At 46.4% G+C, this 12,080-nt stretch overlaps 1 protein-coding gene across 7 annotated transcripts in view; it reads left to right on the forward strand.

The window, feature by feature from the left end:
- The window catches only part of TBCE (tubulin folding cofactor E), an 83,993-nt gene that overhangs the window by 51,640 nt on the left and 20,273 nt on the right, over nucleotides 1–12,080 (forward strand). For 5 of the 7 annotated variants that reach the window (XM_037986041.2, XM_037986047.2, XM_007989859.3 and 2 more), the window contains exon 5: nucleotides 5,174–5,262. In XM_037986041.2, the coding sequence (XP_037841969.1) occupies nucleotides 5,174–5,262 (89 nt within the window). Of the gene's footprint in view, nucleotides 1–5,117; nucleotides 5,263–12,080 lie in introns of all 7 variants that reach the window. The other 2 variants (XM_073011857.1, XM_007989862.3) reach the window with 1 other exon arrangement.

Here is a 12,080-nt window from a genome sequence, read left to right on the forward strand (position 1 = left end):
CTACAGGCGCCCGCCACCTCGCCCTGCTAGTTTTTTGTATTTTTTAGTAGAGACGGGGTTTCACTGTGTTAGCCAGGATGGTCTCGATCTCCTGTCCTCGAGATCCGCCCGTCTTGGCCTCCCAAAGTGCTGGGATTACAGGCTTGAGCCACCGCGCCCGGCCGTAAGTGGAGTTTTTAATGGCAGAGCTGACTTTTATGGTTTTATTAAGGTTCAGAATTTAAATACCCATGACTCTACATGGACGCTCACGAATTTGCTTCTAAATTGGTTTATGGTTCCACAGAAACTAAATAAAAATTTGAGGAATCCAAGGATTATTTAGGGAAATTAAAATTCTTATGTTAGAACAGGATTGGTAGATTTATCCAGTTTGCAATTGAAACATTTATTGGCCCATCATTAATATTCACATCATATTATCTCGTGTTGACTAAGTAACTAAGGCTGATGTTTGGGTTCTTTTCTATTTCATGGTGATGGTAAGTTGGGAATGGAAACAGCAGTCTGAATTGTTCCCTATGCCACAGAGGGTGCTGGTGCCATCTATTAATAGTAGGGAGTAGTTCCCACCTCTGGCCACACATCTTCATCACCCAGGGAGCTGTGAAACATGCCGCATCTTTGGTCCCATCCCAGCTCTGCTGAATCACAGTTTTGGGATATGGGCTCTAAATAATGCATTTTATTGTATTGTATTGTATTTTTATTTTTATACAGACAGGATCTTGCTATGTTGCCCAGGCTGGTCTTGAACTCTTGGGCTCAAGCAATCCTTGGCTTCCCAAAGCACTGGGATTACAGGCGTGAGTCACTGCACCCGGCCTTAAAATAATGCACTTTAAAACTGCTGCATGAGAACGTTCTCTTTTCTCTGAAACTGTATGTTGTGACTTTGCACAAGGAGGCTTACTAGTCATTCCAGTGAACTGCTTGAATCAAAGAGAGAGAAAGTTAATATTTACACAAAACCCGTCATGGCTGCACAAGAACTGGCCAGGCCTTGCAGCTTACTACTGTGGTGAGTGACTTGGACGAGGCAGCTGGGTAAGGACCCCTGGTGGCCACTGTGAGAATCAATTTGTGGCCACTTGGAAGCCTGCAATATATTCTCTTTCAGTCTCTAAAAGAATTAAGCTATAGTTCTGTCCAAAGTAAATTTCTTTACTATCTTTTGTTATTGTTGTTATTAATAAAAGTGCACATGGGAACAATATTGAAAATAAATACATTTCTTGGTACATCTACTCTTTAGCATACATGGCCCCCATTAAAAAAAAAAACTCAGAATAAATCAAGAGTTTTAGAAAAAGGAACAAATGGACTGTTCTTTATAAAACAAAATACCTTGATTGTTGAGAATTTAGCAATTACAAATTGAACAAAAAAGTATGACTAATGCCACCACTTGGATATAAGTATCATAAACGGGCTGAGTGCGGTGGCTCATGCTTGTAATCTTAGTACTTTTGGAGGCCGAGGCAGGCGGATTCACATCCACCTCTTAAGGCCAGGAATTTGAGACTAGCCTGGCCAACATGGTGAAACCCTGTCTCTACTAAAAATACAAACAATTAGCCAGATGTGGTGGTATGTGCCTGTAATTCCAGCTGCTTGGGAGGCTGAGGCAGGAGAATCGCTTGAGCCTGGGAGGTGGACGTTGCAGTGAACCGAGATCATGCAGCTGCACTCCAGCCTGGGTGGCAGAATGAGACTCTGTCTCAAAAAAAAAAAAAAAAAAAAAAGACATAACTATCATGAACAGTTTTTACTGTTTACCCTACTGATTTACTTGGATTTAAAGAACTACATGCTTCATAGGGGTTAGAGTTCTTTACTTTGTTCCCATTTAAAATATAAATAGCTTGGGCAACATGGCAAAACCCTGTCTCTACAAAAAATAAATAAATAAATACAAAAATTAGCTGGGTGTAGTGGTGCGTGCCTGTAGTCCCAGCTATTTGGAAAGCTGAGGTGGGACGATCACCTGAACCCAGGAGGTCAAGGCTGCAGTGAGCCATGATTGCACCACTGCACTCCAGCCTGGGTGACATAGTGAGACTTTGTCTCAAATGACAGACAAATGAACAAAAAACTCAAATATTTAAATATCTCTTACCCAAAAGAAGCATTTTTTAAATTTTTATTGGTTAATCTCTTTCAGAGAATATTGTGGGCTCTAAGAATATTAACAAATTGCAAACGGATTTTTGTCCCCTAGTTTATGAACAACTATGTAACTCATGAATTTTTCTGTAAATGACCCTACTACTTGAGTATCATTGAATTTAATCATTAGCTAGTGTCTTTCTTGATTGAAAAGGTAAAATTTTAGAGATTCTGGAGCAATCTCGTATGTTGGCTAGAGATTAGTCAGTTCAGAAATTATGAGACAGCTTGGTGGAATGCAGCCAGTGTTGGAGTTAAGCTGGGTTCAGACGCCAGCTAAGTCACTTTTGGCTCTGACAGAAGTTAGAGATAGCTACTTCCTGTTTCTAAGCCTCAGTTTCCTCAATTACAACATAAAACCTAAGATATAAGTGCTGTTGTGAATAACAAATGAGATCCTGCAATTAATGGTAGCTTTAGGAGTTTTTTTTAGGAGTTGAAACCTCTACTTTAAGCCACTGTCTTATCTCCTCAATAAAATCCAGCTGACCAGCTTTGAGATCGTACCACTAAGAAAAGACTCAATAAAGGAATCAAAAGCAAATTTAAAAATCTGTTATGTATGGTTTCTCTTGGAGATGGCTTTGGCTCTAGAGTGGTGCTTGGATTGAGATCTGAGTCCTCACCCTTAGTGCCAAGTTGTCCTGGCAAGGCAGGCTATTTTAAATGTTAGGGGGAAGGAGTGACATCTGTCGGACACAGTGCAAACTACAGTTTGAAGTAGTTGGCTGTTTCTGAGATTCCTGTTGTTCTTTTCAATGATGTCATAAGCCTACAAAGCTGGCTTTTGGGCGATTGCTGCGATAGAACACAAGTATTTATGTACATTTATCATGCATCAACAGAAATATTTGTTTTATTAAAAAGCAAGTATCTCTTAAATCAGTGTGGAACTGGAAATGGAGTTGGTGGTGTCCAGTCTGATTGCAGGGTTTGTGAAGTTGGGCAGTGCCCAGCAGACACTGAGTTAACAGGACATAAGTAATGATTAAGTTGTTTGGCCCTAACTACATACTTAATTGGAACTGTGAGGTATTTATTTTGGCCTAAGTACCATGAAAAAAATTACTGAAACCCTAAGGACCCTGTGGTCTGAGAAAGTTTGGGACCCTCTACCCTTGAATTCTGCTGCTGCCTTTTGTACCCTAGGTTTTCTTTCCTTTTTTTTTTTTTTTTTTTTTTTTTTTTTTTTTTTGTTTTGTTTTGTTTTTTTTGTTTTTTTTTTTTTGAGACAGAGTTTTGCTCTTGTTGCCCAGGCTGGAGCGCAATGGTGTGATCTTGGCTCACTGCAACCTCCACCCTCCCAGGTTCAAGCGATTCTCCTGTCTCAGCCTCCTGAGTAGCCAGGATTACAGGTGCCCGCCACTATGCCAGGCTAATTTTTGGTTTTTTTTGTTTGTTTGTTTTTTTTAGTAGAGACGGTGTTTCACCATGTTGGCCAGGCTAGTCTTGAACTCCTGACCCCAGGTGACCCATCCACCTTGACCTCCCAAAGTGCTAGGATTACAGGCGTGAGCCACCGCGCCCGGCCACGTATTTGTTCTTTTGTGACTGGCTTATTTCACCTAGCATAACGCACTCAAGGTTCATCCACATTGTGGCATATGTCAGAATTTCCTTCTTTTTTTGTTTTAAGTTTGCACAGTATTGCATTGTATATGCGTGCCACGTTTTGTTTATCCCTTCATTTGTTGATGGATACTTGGGTTCTTCCACCTCTTGACTACCAGGAATAAGGCTGCTGTGAACTTGTGCATATACCGTGGCCTTTTAGAGATGTGAAGTCTGAGGCACAGAGGTGCTGATTCACTTCTCCAAAGCCAAAGGTGATGGTGGAATCGGGATTTGAACCCAGGTGGTCTGGTGCTAATTCACTTCTCCAAAGCCAAAGGAGATGGTGGAATCGGGATTTGAACCCAGGTGGTCTGGTTCCAGATTCTGTGTTCTTAGACATTATATATGCAGATTCTTTTCATGAATAGAAAACACAAGATTCTCTACACTTAACAGATGGCTGCCAGAAGTATCTGGTCATGCTAGAGCTGGGCACGCTTTCTAGGAAGTCCTTTAGGGAGGCTTTTACATGTGAGTGCAAGAAGCACTCCATAGCGTGTACTTCTGCATGGTTGGGAACAATCTAAATGTCAGCAGAAGAGTATCTACATTCCTTGTGGTCTGTTCATATAACAAACACTATCAGGTGTGAAGATGAATGTCCTGGAGCTCCATGTGTCACTGTAGTGAAATCTCACCACTGAACAATAGACTGTTGAGGAAGAAGTCAGCTGCAGAAGGCTCTGCAGAGTAGAATACCATTTATATCAAGTTTCAGAATATTAAAAAATGCTGTATTTGTTTAGGGATATGGAAATACATGGTAAAAATATTAAGAAATGCTTAAGAATTAAATAAACACCAAATGTAGTATAAGTATAAGGTTACCCCTGGGGAGGGCTGGGCGCGGTGGCTCACACCTGTAATCCTAGCACTTTGGGAGGCCGAGGTGGGTGGATCACTTGAGGTCAGGAGTTCGAGACCAGTCTGGCCAACATGGTGAAACCCTGTCTCTACTAAAAACGCAAAAATTAGCCGGGTGTGGTAGCAAACGCATGTAATCCCAGCTACTCAGGAGGCTGAGGCAGGAGAATCACCTGAACCTGGGAGATGGAGGCTGCAGTGAGCCTAGATAGTGCCACTGCACTCCAGCCTGGGCAACACAGTGAGACTCTAGCTCAAAATAAAATAATAAAAAAAAAAGGTTACCCCTGGGGAGTAGAGGGAGAATCATGTTTGGAGAGGGTCCCAGAGGACTTCAGTTGCTTTTGTAATATTTGTAGTGCTCTTTTTTTGGTAATGTTTTATTTCTTAATTTGAGTGGTAGTTACTGGTATTTGTATATTATTTTTGGTACCCTCTTATATGTCTGAAATGTGTTTAATTTTTTAAAGGGCCAGTGGATGGCATACGTGCTTATGTATCCATGTGAACTCTGTTTTTCATGCAGTCAGCTGAGCAAGTTGCAAGAAGTTTCTCTGAGGAACTGTGCAGTAAGTTGTGCTGGTGAAAAAGGAGGAGTTGCCGAAGCATGTCCTAGTATCCTTTTCACTGAGAGCTTGTTACTGGAATCTGACTTTGGATTTGATGCCTGTGCCAGAGACTGCTAATTGCCTACCCATTGTCTATTCTTCACAACTTCCTTCCTAATGCAGTTCAGTTTTGCTTGGTGTAGTTGGGGCCCAGATAAATTATTTACCTTCCCAGACGCCTTTGCTTGCAAGTTTGCCAGCATGACTTCCCCCAGTTGAGGTGGAAGTTTCTAGACCGGGCTCCTTGAAAGGAGGCACACTTGGCAGGGTGCAGTGGCTCACGCCTGTAATCCTAGCACTTTGGGAAGCTGAGGCAGGTGGATCACGAGGTCAGGAGATCAAGACCATCCTGGCCAAGATGGTGAAACCCATCTCTACTAAAAATACAAAAATTAGCCGGGTATGGTGGCATGTGCCTGTAGTCCCAGCCACTCAGAAGGCTGAGGCAGGAGAATTGCTTGAACCCAGTAGGCGGAGGTTGCAGCGAGCTGAGATCGCGCCAGTGCACTCAGCCTGACGACAGAGCAAGACTTCGTCTCAAGAAAGAAAGGGGGCACACTTGGTTGGCCTCTGCCTTTTGCCTGTTGCTTTTCCCCTTCCCCCTGCCTTGAGCGGATGGAATGCCCAGGGCTTTGGCAGCTGTCTTGCAAGTGTGAAGAAAGCCATCTGGTACAGATTGGGAGAGCAGAGGAGAGGGAACCTGGGCCGCTGACAGTGTACCGGGAACCCAAGACGAATCTGCTTCACCCCTGGTCTGTTTTCTCATGCATTTCTTTTTTTTTTTTTGAGATGGAACCTTGCTGTGTTGCCCAGGCTGGAGTGCTGTGGCGCGATCTCAGCTCACTGTAACTTCTGCCTCCCAGGATCAAGCGATTCCTCTGCCCCAGCCTCCCGAGTAGCTGGAATTACAGGTGCCTGCTACCACATCTGGCTAATTTTTGTATTTTTAGTAGAGATGGGGTTTCGCCACATTGGCGAGGCTGGTCACGAACTCCTGACCTCAGGTGATTCGCCCGCCTCGGCCTCCCAAAGTGCTGAGATTATAGGCGTGAGCCACACACCTGGTCTCATGCAGTTATTTTTAGTGGGAAAGACTCTGGTTCTGGTTTCATGCAGCTGAATGCACTTTGTTATAATACTCCAAAAGAGGCTCTTTATGAAGTTTGGAATCTCTTTTCTCTACCTCCTCTTATTAGTGTTATTTTTGTCATATATTGCTTTTTTGCCCGTAAGCAAAAATGTTGGAGGTGAGTTAAAAGAAAATTTCGAGGATGGGCATGGTGGCTCATGCCGGTAATCTCAACACTTTGGGAGGCTGAGACTGGAGGACTGCTTGAGTCCAGGAGTTTGAGACCAGCCTTGGGAACATTGCGAGACCTTGTCTCTATAAAAAATTAAACAAAACAAAACAGAGTGTAGTGGCATGTGCCTGTCATCTCAGCTACTCAGGAGGCTGAGGTGGGAGGACTGCTTGAGCTCAGGAGTTCAAGGCTGTGAGGAGCCTGTCATGCACTATACTTCAGCCTAGATGACAGCTAGACCCCGTTTCTATTAAGAAGTTTCTCGGCTGGGCGTGGTGGCTCACGCCTGTAATCCCAGCACTTTGGGAGGCCAAGAGAGGCAGATCGCGAGGTCAGGAGATCGAGACCATCCTGGCTAACACAGTGAAACCCTGTCTCTACGAAAAATACAAAAAAATTAGCCAGGCATTGTGGCGGGTGCCTGTAGTCCCAGCTACTTGGGAGGCTGAGGCAGGAGAATTGCTTGAACCCAGGAGGCGGAGGTGGCAGTGAGCTGAGGTCACGCCATTGTACTCCAGCCTGGGTAACAGAGCGAGACTCCGTCTCAACAAAAAGAAGAATTTCCCATGGTAACCAAATAGATTTTCTCTAACTTTAGAAGGTCTTTCCCCAATTCATTAAGTCTATTTGATCTGTACATAATAACTTTTGCAAAAAGTATCAGTTTTGATCAGTTTTTTCCTGAGTGCAGAGATGCCAGGTGAAGTAGCTCTCTTTGGCAAAATGCCCGGACGGTGCAATGAAGGAAATTAAATCAGAACTCTCTCCATCTACGTGTCTGCAGTTTCAGTTCCCTTAGGGGAAACAGCCTGGGGGTCTGTTGGGACCTGTGGTAGCTACAACATCCACTGTCTGCCCCTGAGCAGCCTCCTCCATTGACCCCAGCGTGCTGCAAATATGTGGTCATTTTCAGAGCTAGGCAGCTGGAGTAAGGGGAATGGAGTGGATGCAGAAAAGAGTTTGCTAAGGAGCCAGTGCCACAGAAGTGTCAGAGCATTCTGCATTCTGCCTGGTCTATTCCTAAACTATTTCAGAAGATTGGTCATCGGGCCATGTGCAGTAGCTCATGCCTGTAATCCCAGCACTTTGGGAGGCCAAGGCGGATGGATCACCTGAGGTCAGGAGTTCAAGACCAGCCTGGCCAACATGATGAAACCCTGTCTGTACTAAAAATACAAAAAATTAACCGGGTATGGTTAATTACGGGTGCCTGTAATCCCAGCTACTCAGGAGGAGGCTGAGGCAGGAGAATCACTTGAACCTGGGAGGCAGAGATTGCAGTGAGCCGAGATCACACCACTGTACTCTAGCCTGGGTGACAGAGCGGGACTCCATCTCAAAAAAAAAAAAAAAAGGGGGTGAGGGACCAGGTGTGGTGGCTCATGCCTGTAATTCCAGCACTTTGGGAGGCCAAGGCGGGTGGATCACCTAAGGTCGGGAGTTAGAGAACAGCCTGATCAACGTGGTGAAACCCCATCTCTACTAAAAGTACAAAAATTAGCCTGGCATGGTGGTGCGTGCCTGTTATCCCAGCTACTTGGGAAGCTGAGGCAGGAGAATCGCTTGAACCTGGGAGGCGGAGGTTGCAGTGAGCCGAGATCGCGCCATTGCACTCCAGCCTGGGTGACAAGAGCAAGACTCTGTCTCAAAAAAAAGGACAGATGTGGCAGTAGATGGGTTTGGGAGTGCTGGCTGTTGGGTTGCTCAGAGCTGTCAACGGTGTCCTGGAGAATCAGCATGTTGTTTGTTTATACTGCACTTTTCTGGAGAAAAATGTCCCCCAGGACACGAAGAAATGAGGTTTCATGAGATAATCCAGTCACCGTTGGTGTTTGCAGATACAGTGATGAATGTCTTGCAGGTCCCAATTGAATTCTCGCCAGAAGTTGAAGTATTGCTTTGGGTGCTTAATCCAGTCATCCTGTTTTGAGTTGGTCTGTCTTTGAGGTTATTTACTTGACCAGAACTCAAGGCAGTGGGAGCGCTGCAGACCTGGGTATGTCAAATCTCAGGGCACTTCCAGGGGAGGGGATGAGCCGCCTCCTCCCTCATGACCTGCGGAGGAGAATCTGTGCCCAGGGGCCTGACCTGTGCGTTCACGGGGACAGTGTGTGTGGGAGGGGTGACCACATATTGAGAGCTGTTGTTTGTGGTTGATTTCAGGATGTAGGTGGTCTGTATGCTCTGTACAGACCTTAGAGACAATGACAACTCTAGGCTACATAATGGGAAACAACAATGAGGGAAGTGTGATTGGACTTAAACCCTTCCTCAGCAGCCTAACAGCCGATTTAGCAGGGTTAATGGAAACACCAGGTGGCCAAAGTGTCACCCAGAGGCCTGGAAAGCACCCCTTGCATGAGCCTGCGTAAGGTGGTGTCAGGAAGCTAGGGCAGCCAAGGGGAGGCTGAGGAGGAGGAGCGGAGGAACAGTTTACAGAAACCATCTTGCAGGTGTGTCCCCAAGGGTGGAGGAGGAGCCCGAGGGGACCTGGAGGGTGTTTGCCGGGTCTGGAATTTTCGGCAGCCTGACTTTTTTCCCTTCCATTTGATGCGACAGCCACAGCAAAATCAAGGCTATCCTGTAGGTACTCATATTACCAGTTGAAATGCAACTGTTTACGAGGGTAGACCCCATTGTTAGCTCCAGGCAGCTGGCAGGATTTGGGCATGGGTAGCTGGCGACCGGGTTTGGAGTCATCCCTTTCTTCGCATCTTCTCTGCCATCCTTCCCTTGTTCCTGACCTTCTTGCAGAGCTTCCTAATTGGTTCCTGCCTAAAATTATTTCCTTTCTAACCAATGCTTTGGAGTGATGCCACTGTTTTTGTAAAGAAGCTTTCTCCACGTTTTATGTACGTTTGATGACCCCTGTTGCATTATGGGGTGCAATGAAATGGATTTTGAATCGAGGCTGACTTGGGTGTAATTTCCCACTTGTTCATTTGCACACAATGACACAGCTCTCTGACTGCTGTGCCGCCGTTTTTTCTGCTGTGAAAAAGGAAAACAACCCAGAAATCAGCATAGTGCCTGGGTCTGGTTAGCAGTGGCGGCAGCAGTGAGGGTGGTGGCTGTCCCTGCTGCTGTTGTTATTACTGGATCTTAGAGCTCTTTTTTTTTTTTTTTTTTTTTTTTTTTTTTTTTTGAGATGGAGTCTCACTCTTTCACCCAGGCTGGAGTGCAGTGGCGCGATCTTGGCTCACCGCAACCTTCTGGCACTCAGGTTCAAGCGATTCTCCTGCCTCAGCCCCCTGTGTAGCTGGGACCACAGGTGCGTGCCACCACGCTTGGCTGATTTTTTTTTTTTCTCTTCTTTTGAGACAGAGTTTTGCTCTTGTTGCCCAGGCTGGAATGCAATGGCACGATCTTAGCTCACCACTACCTCCGCCTCCTGGGTTCAAACGATTCTCCTGCCTCAGCTTCCAGAGTAGCTGGGATTACAGACATGCGCCACCACGCCCGGCTAATTTTGTATTTTTAGTAGAGACGGGGTTTCTCCGTGTTGGTCAGGCTGGTCTCGAACTCCCGACCTCAGGTGATCCACCCGCCTCAGCCTCCCAAAGTGCTGGGATTACAGGCACGAGTCACAGTTCCCGGCCCAATTTTTGTATCTTTAGTAGAGACAGGGTTTCACCATGTTGGCCAGACTGGTCTTGAACTCCTGACCTCAGGTGATCTGCCCACTTTGGCCTCTCAGAGTGCTGGGATTACAGGCGTGAGCCACCGTGCCTGGCCTGGATCTTAGAGCTCTTCTGTTGCTGGCCAGTCCTCCTCAGTCACTTCTATGGGACCTTTCTCTGGTTGCAGGGTGTTGGGTGTACCCCGAGGCTCAGATTTGGGAGCCCTGGCTTCTTGAGAGACCTTCTGGGGTGTGGCTGGCACTCCTCCACGGCCTGCCCTCTTTGGCATCTGTCTCTCCAGCCGCTGCTTTGATACCTCTGTCTGGATGTCTCATAGCCATCATAGATTTAGCATGTCCAAAACTAAGACCCCTCACGCCTGCCCATCCTGTAGTCTTCCCCTCTTAGTAAATGACAGTTCCAGTTGCAAAGGCCACAGATCTTGGAGTTGTCCTTGACACTCCCTGTCTCCCATGCCTCATACCTAAATCCACTGGCAATCCTGTGAGCCCCAGTCCAGAGTCAGACGCCCCCTCTGCCGTGGTCTGCCCTCTCATGCTGCTGGTCTGCTCTGGCCTCCGGGAGACTCCCGGCCCTCCTTTGTTTCCTGCAATCGTGTTCAACCCAGCAGCACAGTGACTTTTCCTTTTTTTTTTTTTGGACATAGTATAGATCAAAGTCAAAGCAGAGTGATTTTTAAAAGACCCAGGTCATCTGTCGCTGTTCCAAAGCCTCCAGTATCTCCCGTTTCAAGCAAAGACTAGCAAAGACTTTGAAGTGGCCTGCAAGGCCTTTGTGATGTGTGGCCTGGCCCCTTGTCCCTTGTGACCTCGTTTCTAGTACCCCCAAGCCCATCTGCTCCAGTCACACAGGCGCCGGCCGTCCGGGTCATAGGCTGAGCTCGTTCCCATCCCAGGGCCTTTGCTCGTCACTCCTTCGCTGCGTGCTCCTCTCCCAGATGGCATCCCCCCATTTCCCTCAGCTCTCTGCTCAGATGCCCTCTTGTTGGAGGAGGTGGTCTTCCCTGAGCACTGCATATAGAACAGCCACACACCTTTCCTGTGTGCCCTGCTCTGTCCCTGAGCACAGACAGGCCTGCCTGTGACACACTGTAGAGGCCCCTGTGTCGCGATCATCTCTCCCTGATGAGACTCTGCTTTGCCACTGTGATGCTCCTGGCCCTAAATAATTACTTGCAGAATAGACGAGTACATTGAATGATTTCCACACATACACATATTAGATGAGAGTGTAGGCTCCTCCACTAGCTGGCCCGGTCCTGCTGCAAGCTCCTTTTTCTCTGTGGGGACCTGGCTAAGCTGTGCCCCTTCCTGATGGCGCTGCACCTGCACCTAGCGCCTCACCTGCGCTTGTGTTGCCCATCAGCTTTGCTTTTGCAGTCCCACTGTGTTATCCTCTCTGAACCCCTGTATCAGGGGCAGTTGGAGTGATACTGTTATAACTGCTTCCAGGCTATGGGACACCCTCTCAATTCCTAAGTCATGCACTTTTGAACATGTGTCCCAAGTTGACCCCTCTTATCTCCCCTGCAGATGCTATTTATCTGGAGATTCCTATGGTAATGATGCCCCACAGAAGGTCATGTGCCGGGGTGAGGCTTGTATGTATACCTTAGGTGCTTAAGAAATCAAAGTTACCCTCACTGCTTTTCCCGTCTCCTTTTGTTGGATAGTGCTAGGATGGTTTAATGTTATGACATTTGGTTCTTTTTCATTTGATTGTAGATGTTTGTCTCAAGTTTTGAGTATATAACAATGAACTTTTAATTTATTTTTAGTTTTTTGAGACAGTCTCACTCTGTCATCCAGGCTGGAGTACAGTGGTGCAATCTCCACTCCCTGCAACCTCGCCTCCCCGGCTCTAGAGATTCTCGTGCCTCAACC

Source organism: Chlorocebus sabaeus, chromosome 25 (genome assembly GCF_047675955.1).
Source record: "Chlorocebus sabaeus isolate Y175 chromosome 25, mChlSab1.0.hap1, whole genome shotgun sequence".
In the NCBI taxonomy this organism is placed as follows: Eukaryota; Metazoa; Chordata; class Mammalia; order Primates; family Cercopithecidae; genus Chlorocebus; species Chlorocebus sabaeus.